Source organism: Xyrauchen texanus, chromosome 26 (assembly GCF_025860055.1).
Source record: "Xyrauchen texanus isolate HMW12.3.18 chromosome 26, RBS_HiC_50CHRs, whole genome shotgun sequence".
Classification (NCBI taxonomy): Eukaryota; Metazoa; Chordata; class Actinopteri; order Cypriniformes; family Catostomidae; genus Xyrauchen; species Xyrauchen texanus.
The window spans coordinates 17,122,484-17,138,316 of NC_068301.1; the positions used below are offsets into that span (position 1 = coordinate 17,122,484).

The 15,833-nt window shown below is 38.4% G+C and overlaps 2 protein-coding genes across 14 annotated transcripts in view; both read right to left on the minus strand.

Annotated features, from left to right (window-relative positions):
- The window catches only part of LOC127619610 (CLIP-associating protein 2-like), a 95,515-nt gene extending 94,477 nt beyond the window's left edge, over positions 1-1,038 (minus strand). For all 13 annotated transcript variants that reach the window (XM_052092519.1, XM_052092518.1, XM_052092515.1 and 10 more), the window contains exon 1: positions 197-1,038. In XM_052092519.1, coding sequence (XP_051948479.1) covers positions 197-394 — 198 coding nt within the window. In that variant the 5' untranslated portion in view covers positions 395-1,038. The remainder of the gene's footprint in view (positions 1-196) is intronic.
- A 1,982-nt stretch (positions 1,039-3,020) lies between these two features.
- fbxl2 (F-box and leucine-rich repeat protein 2) lies at positions 3,021-15,734 on the minus strand. The gene is made up of 14 exons (XM_052093103.1): positions 15,343-15,734; positions 14,711-14,772; positions 14,571-14,625; positions 14,110-14,184; positions 13,677-13,771; positions 13,284-13,448; positions 8,654-8,780; positions 8,487-8,561; positions 6,844-6,974; positions 6,701-6,761; positions 6,502-6,546; positions 6,285-6,341; positions 5,910-6,122; positions 3,021-5,692 (listed from the first exon to the last, which is right to left on the minus strand). Exons 1-14 carry the CDS (start codon positions 15,370-15,372, stop codon positions 5,585-5,587), a joined length of 1,299 nt encoding a protein of 432 aa, XP_051949063.1. The 5' UTR covers positions 15,373-15,734; the 3' UTR covers positions 3,021-5,584.
- Positions 15,735-15,833: the final 99 nt, after the last annotated feature.

The following is a 15,833-nucleotide window of genomic DNA, read 5'->3' on the forward strand; positions in this document are numbered from 1 at the left end:
TGGTGCAATTAGTAAATTACATCGATAAGACGCAATACATGGGTTTTATCAGCCTGGTAAAGATTAAATAAACTGGTGGATCAGGATCCGATACTCAACACTTTGACAACATACAAGCAAATGGCATAAAATATACCTTTTATGGCATGTTTACCAAAATATGCATCCCTAACAATGCCGGTTACCCCCTATGCACCTTGTAATTGCTTGAATTGACCCATCCAGTCAGCTCGTCTATGGTTTTGTCCAGGCGCGGTTTGTCCTGTTCCACGTCCCATGATCTTTGGGGATCACTCAGGTAGTCTATGAGATCCGGGCCGACCTGCAGCCTTCGGGTCACGTCCTTCTGCGAAACTTGCTGGTAAAAATATTCCATGTTGTCATTGTCCTCCATCGGGGCGCTTTGTGGTTAATCTTTCAGTTGCAGAGAAACAATAATAGCCGCTGAATGACTGTCAGCTTCGCGTAAACAACACAGAAAACTGAAGCGTGCACAGAGGAAGTCCAATTCTGAGCGAGTTTCTGATCTTTGAAATTCACAAGACGTTCAAGAATGACATCAGTACATTAACGATGTAGTAACGGAAAACAACCAACTTTGTGAAAGTTTCCCAGAGACGAAAATATGTTAGTTATTACCTAACAAAAAATTGAGAAATGTGAGTGGCCAGAGACACAAAGGGGAGTACCAGCGATTCACGACGGTTCGCGTAAAAAAAAACCAGTGGAAATGTATCCGACCGAGAGCAGCAGGCAGCCTCGGCTAACAGTGCTAGCTTTAAGTCTTATGGTCGAGTATCCTGTGGCCTGCCGCCGGGGCTCTCTTCACGCCTGGCCTTCATTTCAGAAAAGCCCGCTTCACGCCAGAGCTGGAAAGCGCGCTAAAAGCAACGCTGCTCTCACAGCTTTAGATTACACTTAACCCCCCCCAACAAACCCTAAGTGTGACAGTTGTCGTTCAAAGAGCAGGACTCTTCCGTAGAACACAGCTGCTAAACTGCCGGTGTTGAATAGCAACGATCCCGACCAAGAGTGATTGGGCCGAGGCCTGGAGGTCCTTCAAAGCCGCACAGATGTTCAGCATGCTGCCTGAATGAAAATATGTGCATTACTGTTGTGTAGACTCCATATTCATTAGACACTGTGCAACGTGACACTATCAGGATAGATAAATAATTTGTATTTATAAAATTATTATTATTGGTGTTGGTATTGTTATAAAAAGAACACTTCTTACTTATATTCAACTGACTGTGGTAATTCCAGTATGTTTAAGTTGCTCTTTACAGTTTTTCTGTGATTGATCAGTCTGTTAAATTAATTGCCATGAAGATATTAGAAATAATTTATTAAAAATACTTTGAGTTCCGAAGAATGTTTTTGGATTTTTAATGCCATGATCAGCTCCAAGCAAATTATAGTTGAAGGACAATGAACACGTTTGTATTTAAAGGTACACTCAGTAATTTGTCCTAATTAAAATGTTTTACTCATAAAGAAATTATTTGTAATTTTATAACACATGTAGAAAACCATGACCACTCATATTAAAATGAAGACTCCAGTCACTTCTGTAACCTTAAAAAGGCTGTTTTATTCTACATTGAGAGATCCCACTCATGGGGGCTGCCATGTTAGGATTACATGACCAGCTGAAAACTACTAATTTAATCTCAGTAACTGTCCTGTTATTGGACAATGGAATCTGAAACTGAAAACGAATGGATTTGAATGATGCACAATGCTGCATCCACACTGCTAGGTGTCAGTGTATGTCCAAGATGACACAAAAAGACTTACTGGAATATTCCAGGATCAATACAAGTTGAGCTCAATCGACAGCATTTGTGGCATTATCACAAAAATAATTTTGACTTGTTCCTCCTTGTCTTAAAAAAAGAAGCACAAATCGAGGTCACCGTGGAAATGAATGGGGACAATAAAGCAAATCAGCTTTATTGCCAAGTATGCTTATACATACAAGGCAACCAATAATCCTCTCAGCAGTAATGTGAAGCTGATTTTATAAAAACTCTTCTGTTAAAACGAATGTACTATTTGAACTGTAAAGTTGTTTAAATATAATTTTTTACAATCGTTATAGGGTTTGTTGACATTACATCGTCATGGCAATGAACTTGTAAAATTGGTTATAACTTAACACAAAAAAGTTCACATGTCCCATTCACTTCTATTGTAAATGCTCCTTTTTTTTGCCAACATTATGTTGTTATTTTTTTAATAAAGAAAATGAGAAGTCAAAAATTTTTGTGGTAATCAACATTATGCCACAAATGGTGTCGATTGATAATAACTTGTATTGAAACCGAAATATTCCTATAAACTCCTCAGACTGCTTTGTCTCTGTCTCCCCCTAGTGGCATTTATATGTCAAACTCAATCGTTAATACTCCAATACACTCATTTAACTATTCATATTGCTTTTGCTCATATAATACCAATACATCTTATATCATATAGCGTATGATATGCACTGCTGAATATGATGCAGTATGTACTAGTATATGCATAACTTAACATATGTGGTGCATACTATATTGTGAATATTAAAAATTACCTTCTACATAGAGTACACTATGTACACCGGTGCTCCAAGGAATTTGACAACATGCATTAATCAAACCACATATATTTGAAGCAAGTCTGCAGCTGTGTCTCTAATCTATGAATCAGCCCTATCATTTGTAGTATCTAACATCAAGGAGTCTGATGTCATTGCAGTCCATTTACATCAGTCCCTGAAGACCTGATCTTTCAGCTGAAGGAAAAACACAGATGGACCCAGATGGAGCACAAACAGACCTGAAAGATTCCAAGCATGTTTCGGTCATGCAAAAAGTGACATTAAAAAGGGAAGTAAAGCAGAAGTGATCTTTTTTGACTCAATGAGAGGGCCTTGAACATGTACTATTAATATATCACTTATTATTAAAACCACAAGCAGCATCTGATTCTTGTCAACATTGAAGTGTATATATGGAATAATTTGAACTAACCAATCTGGAATGTGACACACTGCTCAGATCTTTTATTTGAAGAAATGTCACATTAACAACCAGAACACAAGGACATTCAGGTAACTTAATCTTTGTCAAAAATATGGGAGAGAAGGAGGGGAGCCGATTAGCTGTTACAGAACAATTCTAAACAATATTCACTTGAAGTGACAGGTTTAGTATTGCCTTCTGAAGCGGCATGGTGGAGATAAAGGATCTGGAATCACTGGTGTATGCATTGACAGTAAATGATGTAGTACTTCATCATGATCAGATCTAATGGTAAAAACCAACTGAAGAGAGAATACAAGATGAAAGAAATGTGAAAAACTACACTGCAGCCCTGAGTCAAGCATTTCTGTGGCTGTAATTCCACCCCTCCCCCAATTGCAAAATCAAAAGGCACTCACACTGAAAATACATTTCCATTGATTATTAGATGATCCACCCAGCAGCTGTTGTCATCAGCATGACTCAACATGTATTTAAAGAATTATGCTCCATTAGGCCTTTTGTATTAGTTAACTGAAAAATGAACCATAAGTGAGTAAATGTCATAATTTACTCAACCTCAAGCCATTCCAAAGCCATCTGACTTTCTTCTGTAAAACACAACCTCAGATACCATTTACTTTCACAGTATAAAGAAAAACATGCAATGAGAGTGCATGGTGACATAAGATGCCAGTCCCTAAAATTCTGCCTAAAATCTCCTTTTGTGTTCCACAGAAGACAAAAAAAGTTGGTTTGGAACAATATGTGGGTGAGTAAATTATGACAGAACTTTCATTTTATTTTGGTGAATGAATCCTTTTAAACCTTGTTGAACATTGGTTTTATTCCTCAGATGGTACATTTTAAATCATCTCATGATTGTACTGATTAGGTTTTTTTTTTGGTTCTCGCGATTTTCACCTTAAAGGGATAGTTCACCCAAAAATGAAAATTCTGTCATCACAGCTCTGTTGTTCTATACAATGCAAGTGAATGGTGACCTGAACTTTTAAATTCTAAAAGCAAAGAAAGGCATCATAGACGTAATCTATAAACTCCAGTGGTTTAATCCATATCTTCTAAAATGATATGATAAGTGTGAATGAGAAACAAATCAATATCACTTTCACAGTCGTCTTTTGTTTTTGGCGATTCACATTCCTCGTGCATATCACCACCTACTGGGCAAGCAGAAGTTATGTAAAAAAATGACTACGTTCTGTTTCTCAACCACACCTATCATATAGCTTCTGAAGATATATATTTAACCAGTGAAGTCTTATGGACTACTTTTATGCTGCCTTCATGCGCATTTTGGAGCTTCAAAGTTTTGGAGTTGAAAAATTCTTCTAAAAATATTTTGTGTTCAACAAAAGAAAGAAAGGGATGAGGGTGAATAAATGATGAGAGAATTTTTTTTTTTTTTTGGAAGAACTATCCTTAAATCTTATTCCTATTGTTGATTTTTGTGTAACATTATGATGAGATCACATCTACAAGTTGATGACATGTAATTGGCAGTGAATATAAAGGAATAAGGATACAGGGGCTTCTTTGTAGAACCAGGGACATTGCCATGAGAATACTATTGAGACTGTTGCCTAGGAAATGCCTGAATAAGGAGTGTTTTGAATCCTGTCACATACCACAATTACATATGCCTGCGCTTTCAATATTGCACTAAAACACTGTGAATGTCAAATGTTAATCTATCCCACATGAGACCCCCACCCTTAGCACATGAAGTCTAAATTTGAACATTCACATCAATTATGAGGTTAAATTAACGCCGGACTGGAGCGAACCTTTTCTGGCATGCACAACCTCAGTCCTTCCTGATCTCTCTTCCCCTCACCTGCTCACATTATTTCAATTGCAAATATTTTTTCCCCCCTCTCAAAATGAGGGTGAGCACTAACAGAAAGTAAAAAACATTCTATCTCAGTTTTAATATGGGTTGAATTTGATGTAGTGTTATATTTTGTTTTCTATATTTAAACATTCACACACACCAGACAAAACGCTCAAACTTCCTGCTCCCAGGTTTGAGAAAGTCACATGATCAAAGAGCGGGAGGAGTATCCTACAGTACTCCAAAGAAGATTTGCATCCTGCCAATCGTTTTCTGTTTTTCTATTGGTTCTCATCATGAGAAAATGCATTCCTATTGGTTGAGGAAGAGGAGCAGGACGTAAACACTGGGTAGTTGTCATAATGGCATTAAACATGCCTCAATCAATATTCAGTAGTTCCAAAATGTTCTTCCTCAGATTTGTTTCCTATATATCCAAATATGTAATATCTTACATGGTAGCTCCTTGGTTTTCTTGTATATCCAGGAGATTGTATTGTACGTATGTAGCATTTATATGTCATGTTGCATTGTATTTATTTTGCGTAACTTGTTCAGGTCCATCCTCCTGCCAGGCAACCACTCAGCGAACAAGCCATGCCTCCCATAGCCACAACCCCACACAGAGTCTCATAGTGGTGTGAAGTTGGGGCAGGGCAGAGCTTAGAGGTTGACTGACAGCTTGATGTTCTATGACATCTCTCAAAGTCTCCTCCTTCTGTCAGAGTATGACACAGCATCGACAGAGACGCTGGCCACCTCCATGCACTGAAGGAGGGGGTGTGACTGGGGCAAAGTAGGCATGGACTTTGATGTCAGGAAGGTGAGCCTATGAAAGAAACAACAGCAGAATGAGAATAAACATAGCATGTGACATCATAACACCTAACCAGGCATGACAAGTCACACCATCATGTGTGCAATAAAAGGAACATGTCTAGAAATACCTTTTAATTTGCAAATAGATCTGGATAATGTTAGTCTGTATATTGTTGTTACAGTTTAGACTATGTGTGGGAGTTGTAATGTAGTCTAGTTTAACTGACCCGAATGCGTTTGATGCCTGCGCGGGTGACCTGCTGGCAGTCATAGAGCTCAATACGTTCCAGATGCTGGCAATTTTTTAGATGCTCCAGTGTGATGTCTGTGATTAGGGGGCAGTTGTCCAACTCCACGACCTGCAGACGCTCATGACCACACACACTGCTGCTCAGGTGTCTGATTCCATCATCTGTTATCAACTCGCAGTGAGACAGACTCTAGAACACACCCACACACAAAGGTATGCAGACTGAGCAAGGTGAAAATATGAATATGAAAAAAATTGATGTGCTCTATAATTCCTTTATAGAAAGCCACAAATAACAAGCATGAGAAGAATACTCCTACACACTCTCTCTCTAACACTTCTTGGCACTCACCAGCGCCTGCAGCCGAGGGCAGTGGATTGAGAGCTGAACCAGAGTGTTATCAGTCACCTGAATTGGTTACACAAACACAATGTATATTCTATTGCATTTGTACATTATTTCAGAAAATAAAACTGCTCAAATAGACAAAAATCAGGTCAAAGCTAGTGACTAGGTAATATACACCAAATTATACAAGCTTTTCTCCATTAAAAGGCTTAAAACTCACCAAAATACATTCCTCTAAATCCATCTTCTCCAAATCATGACAATTCTAAAAATGAAGACAGTTTGTTTCAGATCAATATGAATCATGTTATCTCAGAGATGTCTTATCTCTGACTCTAGCAGTTTTCGAAAACAAAATATGCTCTCCAAACACAAGTGTTTCTGTTTGCATGTTTTGGGGGGTTTGTGCAATTACTCACCCTGGCGAGAACAGTGAAACCAGCATCAGTCACATGTGAGCAGCGAGCCGCCTCCAGGATCCTGAGGAAAACACACACAATGTGAATGAATGAGTCTGTGTCAGCGCGAGTGCTTGTCTGCGTACAGATGAAGAAGGCTTTACTTGAGCTGTTGGCAGTTGAGGCCGAGAGCGGTCAGGGAGGCGTCTGTAATGTTGCTGCAGCCAGACACACAAACCATCTGCAGTTTGTGACAGCCCCGGCACAAACTCACAAAGCCATCGTCTGTGATTTGCTGCAATACGGATAAACCATTTTAGTGTACTATCTAGTTTGCAAGTTCTGTTTCTTGGATTTTTTTTTTCAGCATACCATGGTATACATGTGCATTTATCATCCAAATAGATAGGTTAGATTCTAAATTCTGATTGGATCAGCTGCATCTGAAGCTGTAAATGCACATTCTATAAAAAAGGGATAGTTCACTCAAAAATGCTATATTACGCTCATCATTTACCCTAATGAAAACTCATATGACTTTCTTTTTTCTGCGGAAGTTACAAACAAAGATATTTTGAAGGATGTATGGTGCATTATTTTCCGTACAATCTAAGTCAATTGGGTCCAAAACATTTGTAATCCATAAGGATCAATTGGTTTAATCTATGTCTTCTGAAGCGATATGATCACAATGGGTAAGAAACAGACCTTATTCACTATAAATCTCAAAATCTGGGCCGAATGGAACACAGTGTAGTCTTTAAGATGGTGATACTTTGACGCTGCTTGCAGCTGCTAGTTACTCAATCTCGGTATCATTATACTAATTATCATTATAGTAATTATATTACTTAGATGTTGCATTTTCATTTTCTAGTGTTTATCATCAAATGTTTAGTGACACAACCTGTGATCATTTTAACTCGCACCTGCATTTTCAAAATAGCCCAACAGGGTGTAAAAATCTTGAAACTCGCAACACTGTGTCTGGTTCACGTACAGCACACCATGTAAGCATCAAGTGCATGGAAGGGTGTGAATGAGCTATGACGAATATTCAAATGCACTATAGTCTTTTGAATTTTGGTCAGTTTCTCACAAAAAACTGATCATATTGCTTCAGAAGACATGGATTAAACCACTTGAGTTGTAAGGATTACTTTTATGCTGCCTTTAAGTTCTTTTTGGAACTTGAAAATGTTGGGCCCCATGGACAAAAACACATTCATCATTCAAAATATCTTCATATGTGTTCCGCAGAAGACAGAAAGTCATATGAGTTTGCCTAGCCATAAGGGTGAGTAAATGATGAGAAAATTAGCCTGTTTGGGTGAACTAACCCTGTGCCAAGTTGCTACATTGCTTGACAACCATAAACAGCTGACATTTAGGCTATTTAATGATATTACTTAGTGGAAGAATTGTTTACTATGAAAATTCTTAATAATAAATGTATCCATTTATTTTACATTGCCGTCTTATCACATTGCTTTTGCTGCCATTTTAGAAAAGCAATAAGCCACTCGAGACCATGTGTTATAGTGATTTTAGCACTGGTAAGGGGGTTTAGTAAATGATTTATTTTATTTTAAACATTACTATTTATTATAACAGCATTTCCCACTCTAACTTTTGATTGGTTCCAAAGTGTAAAGTCTAAAATTGTAAAATGCTGCTACATTGCTTGGCAACCTCAAACAGCCTAAAGTCTGTTTGAGCAGGCTAAGAACATCTGTGGTATAATCACTGGTCTCTCGTGGCTTACTGCTTTATTTAAAGCCAGTAAATGAATTATTTGGAGTCTTACTGTGCAGGATTGCATGTTGATTGTCATGAGCTCAGGACAGTGCTTTTGAAGGTGCTTCAGTGCAGCATCATCAAGCTGAAATGACACATTGCAAAGTTACTTAAACTTGATAAGTCCTCTTTCACTCTCCATGTTCAAGTAACAAAAGGATTTGTGTGAGCATATACCTGTGTGCAGCCTCTCAGGAACAGTGCTCTGAGGCCTGTGCAGCCACGGCTGAGAGACTCGATGCCATCACTCGTGATCTGATCACACCAGGACAGGTTCAGATTCTCCAACATTCGGGAGCCCTCACTAGCACACAGACAGACCCAATCACAGCCATGAAACCTCTGCACTATTCTGCCCTAAAAAGGCAAAACACAGTAACTATGCAGTACTGTGTAGACTGTGTATTTACTGCAATTTTCACACTCAGCATAGTTAAGCCAAACTAGTCTATTACTGGACAGATCTGAGTCTTATGCTTTGTTCACACTATAGGAAAATTCAGATTTTTTTAAACGGACTCTTCAGACTGCAGATCTGATTTTGTTCTGTTCAGACTCAGTGGCTTTTAAGATTAAGATTCAACTTTATTGTCATTGTGTAGAGTACAGGTACAGAGCCAATGAAATGCAGTTGTTTTCACATATCCCAACTAAGCTGGCGTCAGAGCGCAGGGTTAGCCATGAAACAGCGCCCCTGCAGCAGATAGAGTCAAGGGCCCAACAGTGGTATCTTGGTGGTGCTGGGGCTTCAAGCCGGTCAGTAACCCAGAGCCTTAACCGCTGAGCCACCACACCACTTGCTACCATGTCCACATTAGTTGTCATAGCAATGATGCAAACTTGCATATGTTCACCATGCGTGAGTATAGGGCTGGGGCGGTATGGATTTTTTCTAACCGCGGTTGAAAAGCAAGATATTCCCGCGGTATAGCGGTAAACCGCATTAAATACATTACATTGGATCAGAGAAGTCACCCCCCCCCCCGACAGACTTTGGCGCACACATCAGAAGTCGCTTTTGATAGACAGACTTTAAATATTGTCACCTACATCCGAAGAAAAAAAACGAGCACAATTTTAAATAGTCAAATTTTCATCAAGCAGTAATTTGGCATGAACTAATCACTGTATAGATTTCCTTATTTAAGATTATTCTCAGATACATTCAGCATTGAAGATGGGTCAGACATGATTTTGACCACTTTATTAAGTTTTGTTTTGTAGAAAGCCTTTCTTTAACTTAAAATTTCGTTTTGTATAAATTGTATCTTAATTTTAATCACTGTTTCATTAACTAATTGCCTGGAATTAATAAATAAGAAGCAAATATAGCAGACATATAATCAGCAGCAGGACGTGGAAGCGCCGATGCGATCTCTTGCTGCGTGAGCTCTCTCATAAATGAACCGAAACTCGGCGGCTAGGCCTACTGCCTCACAGACATGAGAAATAAATAGAAATCTTAAAATGCATTTTAAACAAAATTCAAAACAAAATGATAAAATTTTAGGCTACAGTAGCCTAGTAGTCAGGTTTGCCGATGTGCGTTACTATTTATTTATTTATTTTTATCCCTGTGCGCCAATCGGAAACGGACTTCACTGCTGATATTCTGGGGATACAACATAGCCAATAGGCTATAGCCTACTAGGGACTTTAGCCTTTAAAAAACCTTTCTAGAACAACCAAGAGCTTTCTAGCCTCGCGGCAGCAGCGCCTTGCATCGCTCAGACCTTAAAACAGTCAGCGCCGCGGATGCGGTTTTGAAAATTTATCAAAAAACGTTGGTGCGGACAGATGAGTTTTGTGATGCGGTTGCGGATTAAATAATAATAGCCCATCCGCGCATCTCTAATACAAATGGAATGTTATTATGTGTCATGGAACATTGCGCTCCCCAACTCGCGAAAGGTCGGATTTGCTCCATATTTTGATAAGTTTTGTTTAGAAAACCTTGAATCCATGTAGGCTAATATCATTAGACATAATCCATATCATTAGAATCAATTAATCCATGTCATTAGACACAACGAATCCATGTCATTAGACACAACGTGCACACATGTGCAGGCCAATGTTTTTTTTGTTTTTGTTTTTTTGCGGTGACGACGGTGACAAGCTCAGACCCGCGGTTGGAGTCACGTGACCGCGGTATTGCGGTAATGCGGTAACCGTCCCAGCCCTACGTGAGTATATCAATGGATGTTTTTCATGAGGGCAGTATCCAAATATTAAGACATTCCTCACACGGTAAAAAAAAAAGAAAAAAAAAAGGGAGAGCTGGCATATGCAATGTTTATTGCTGCTAGGGTTTACAACTGCCCCTTTTTATTGTGAGTAGCGAAATGTCCCGCGTTATAGGCTTTTTGTCCTGTATTATTCTAAAAGAGGTTTGCAGGCTCCCCTGTAACATTTACACGCAGATGGATGCATTCCATTCAGAAGAGATCATCTGTTCCCCTCATAAACTTCACCTTTCACTGTCGGAGGGCTGAAAGATGTAATAAAACAGTCACTCTCAATTTTTAAGTAATTTTTTTTATTGAAAATGATCTTGTAATGATCCTACAGCATGGCCATCATTATTGTTTTCCCTTTGAAGCGCACTGTTATGCAGCACTTATGCCATTTGGAATGCAGTACATGTCTTCTCGTCGCAACATCTGACGAATCAACCCAATGTGCGCATGAATGACGAAAGAACGCATATAAATCCGATCTGGCCAGTCAGACTGAGATGCAGTAAGAAAAATCTGATTTCTTATTTTTTACTTTTTGGTTGTTTTGGTCCTGTTCAGACAACAAAAACCTAAATGGTTTTGAGTCAGATAGGCCAAAAAAACACAGCCGATGAAACCTGATTTCGGTCATAACTCAGTCAAAATGTGTAAGTACTGCGTTTTGCCTTTGAATGGCAGGATTTAAACCTAACACACACAAATATACCCAAATTGAGTCATTTAACCCTTTAAGCTCTAAAGGGTGTTTTTCCTGTTTCAGTGGCATACCCAAAATTAAAGGCTTAGAACTCGGATAAAATACAAAACAAAAACAAGGAGAGTCTGGTATCATTGTAAAGAAAACTTATAAAAAATCTTAATGATAAAGATAATGATAAATTCTGAGACTCTTAGCCTAAGAAACTGCTGGAAAAAATTAATCACAAATAAACTTGAGCCAAAAAAAATTCTTATTTTTTTACTTATTTGACATTAAATATCTCTGGGTGTAAATAAGGTGGCTCCGAAAAGCTGCTTTATTTTTCATTTGAATTGTAACAGAGTAAAAAAAAATTGTTGATTCAGCAAAGCAATCACAAGTAATTAAAAAATAATTTATCCTAGTGTACAAAAATGTCTCCAAACAAATAAAACATAATAATTGTACATGCAAACACAACAATGACTAAAGCATAGCATCTGATCCAGGAAAGTTAGCATGTTTTCAGACAGATAGACATAGATGCTGTGTGCACATTGTGCTTCGTGTCACTTATTTAATGATCTATGCATCCGATTACCTTGTGTGTGGGCTCATTTTAAAGATAATCGTCTTCCCTAAGTAATGGTATATGCTATGTCATGTTCTGTTTCGATTTGGTGAAGATCTAAGCAAAAATGAGGCATATGAGCAACATCTGTTCACATGAAACAAATGTCAAAGACACATACTTTGGTATTTCTAGCTATATTTTGTCTGTAAGTGAAACTAATTTGCTGATTAAGGTATTCTACTCTGTAAAGTAGAGCTTCTAATCTTTCAAACAATACCTATTTTGTGTTGGTCAAGACTGTTGTTATTAACAGTTATTGTTATTTTGACAATAATTTTTTCTTGCGGGCCAAGCTTAAAGGGTTAAAGACAAAAAAATTCATACCTTAAGAAACATACAAGATTAATTCCCATTATAGTAATAATACATAAGGAGAGATCAACAGAAATAGCAACTGATTTATATTAAAAACCATTACACAATCCACACCAATAAATCCCACACATATTTATAACCCCAGGTTATAAATCAATAAACCGTTAAAATACCAAAGTCAAAGGATTACATGAAAAGTTTCTAACATTCTTTCATTCATTCATTTGACAAACCACGGTGAATTGATTCATTATTGTTCAAAAGCTACATTAAAACCTAAGCTAACTTAAATACTAAGAAGTACTGTTTAATGTTTAAGATGCACTTGCATTTCAAATTCATACCATGCCATTGTGTTTTTAAGTTGTGGGAACATTAACACCAATGATCTGTGAGGTAATAGAGAGTTAATAATTGTTCATTAGTTTCTGTTTAAATAATCACTCTGAGAATTTCCTGTTCCACCAGCTCATACTGTATAATCTACTACAACTGTGGAAAAGACTGTGGTTTTATTAAAAAACACTTTCAATCATTAACAAAGTCACAGTCTTTACACAAGAAAATCAGAACTATGACTTATGGATCCTCTGAACTCCCTTATATCTCACATGATGTCCTATTATAAACAACTGAGAATTATAAAGTTAAGAGGTTAAAATAAATCTAACATTGAATTAAGCAATGCATGCCTGTAAAGTAAGTAATGGACAGCAGACTTTCAAGGCAGAGCAGCACAAACTATGGGCATTGCTTGAAAACTCCCTGATTTAATCTTAAATTCCAAGAATAGTTAAATTAAGCAACCCGATGCCCAGACTCAAGTATACTCCCGACTAACCAAACCATGACAATAGCTATACACTTGATTAATGGCTCACTAGGCAAGTCTCAACCAGCCATGATTTTGATCCCCTAGTCCTTATAACTGCCGCTCACCTTAAGGCCTTAAGTGCATGATTGGTGATGGACACGCAAGAGGTCAGGTCAAGGTGACGAAGTTTGGAGCAGAACTTGCTAAGGCTGATGCAGGTGGAATCTGTAATCTTGGTGCAGCCATTGAGGTTCAGATGTTCAATGTTGCGACAGTTCTGAGCAAAGGTCCTGTCAACAAACAAAACCTCAGAGCTGTCGATTATGTTCAACATAAACAATACAAGCTATAGCAACATAGAAAACATGGTATTTTAAATTTCTTTTTTTTGTTGTAATCAAAATACAAATAACATGCAAATCCTATTTTATATTTTAATTAAAAGATCAAATGTGTGAACTATGCAATTTTACAATTCATTTTAATTAACAAGTATAGCAAAGATTAGTATAGCTCACTTCATGGAGGCATCACCCACACTGAGGCAGCCCCTTAGACTGAGCTGCCTCAAAAACCCTCCACATCGCTTTGAGATGTTCTCCACCACACGACCCTATGAGAGAGAGAAATACAGAAAGAGAGAGAGAGAGAGAGAGAGAGAAATACAGAAAGAGAGAGAGAGAGAGAGAGAGAGATACAGAAAGAGAGAGAGAGAGAGCTCAGGCACAGAGGATCAGGGATGATGTTACAGTCTACGGATTCAGTAGACAAGCCTACTGACCCAGTGCTAATCCTAACACACACAACACCCACAGACACTGACATTTTACAGCACATAGACACAAATATTAGATTAAATACCAAAGCATACATATGCTTGTTTCTGCACACAAAACCCCACTCAAACAGAGACATTTCTTTTACACACACTTTAAATATTACACTTTTCACCTCAATATCTGTCTGAAAGTTGAAGAGATCAATCTTCTGCCAGTTGCTTCCATCTAAAGCGAGAACATTCCATGCCTGTTCATCCACAGAGAAAGGGGGGAATGAGGAAGTACTGTTAGCAAACTACCTTAAAAGGAATATTTCGGTTTCAATACAAGTTAAACTCAATTGACAGCATCTGTGACATAATGTTATTTACAAAAAAAAATTATTTCGTCTCATCCCTCCTTTTCTTTAAAAAAAGCAAAAATCTAGGTTATGGTGAGGCACTTACAATGGAGGTGAATGGGGCCAATCCGTAAACGTTAAAATACTCACTGTTTCAAAAGTATAGCCACAAGACATAAACAATTTGTGTTAACATGATTTTAGTGTGATAAAATCACTTATTAACCCTTTCTGTATAAAACTGTACAACTTTACAATAAAAAATCTTTTTAATTTTAATTGAATGAACATACCTTGGATACTTGAGCACACCTACACAATGTAACTACATCCAGGTAGGAAAAAATCCTAGATAGATAGATAGATAGATATTAGTATAATTAAAATGTATTCTGCATTATGTTACAAAAGTGTTTTTGATCACCTGGCTCACCTGAGCAGAAGCTCTTTGGGAAGTTTTTTGTTAATTGGGGCCTCATCGCTGTTTGAGAACACCTGGACAATATGAAATCAAAGAGATGATGAAATAAATGTCTTTACAGAACCAGCTAATAAGCTCAGAGCGGTTTAAGACACGCCTTAGCTTGGTTCAACTTTACATATGACACTTATACAAGAAGGGCGAATAGGATGTGTCGAAAACAGTGACTAAGGAGAGCCAGCACTTAGATAACCCTGTAAGGTTGAGACACATTCTCAAGCCTATCAGCTTGATATAAACTCCACGAGCAGCAGCCAACTCCAACGTTAAACGGATTCAGGCGCAGCGCCAGCTACTGACATAGTCAGCTGGTACCGTTGTGTTAGGACGGGATTACCCTTGAAGAACAAAAGCCTAAACACGGCACGTAAAAATAGAGCCGTGCTCGATCCAAAACACTTGCAGACATACACGCGCGGGCACGAACGCAAGCGCGCTCACCAACACAAACACACACTCATACACAAACATACGCCTTAACACACTGTCATCCCTCAGACAGCCTGTCACCGCCCGTTTTCGTTTCCACAGGCAAACTATAACAGTTCAACGCCCATGTCCACGGTTCACTCGACAGGAGTTACCTCAAATCTGCTCTTGGTGATGCCGTTCATGTCTGTTGCAGTGTCAATAATAAAGACAGTCCGACGCGAGCACAGCGACGTTGGCGCGTTTTGTCAGCGTTTGTAATCAAACTATCGCGGGACAGATGCGCAGGTGTAACATGTGGCCTGCTAGCCGTTCGTGTCTGTGCTGGTAACCGGAGAAATCCCGGGCTGACCGCCGTCTGTGCGCTCCGCTGTGAACCATCACACAGCCAGAATAACAATAATAACATGGACGGAGCAGACTGCTGCTGCTCTAACCTCACTTCCGCCTCACGATCTGTCTCTCTGACTACATTTCCGTTCAAGCGCAAATTACTGCTTAGTCTTAAAATGACACCAATAATAATGAAGAGATGTCTGGCAAGAAATCTTAAATTATCCCCCTCTTATTTAGCACTGGGGTTAAGATGCACTCTTGCGCTATTATGGGCTCAAAAGGGTGGCTGTCATGACGTCACTTTTGCGGG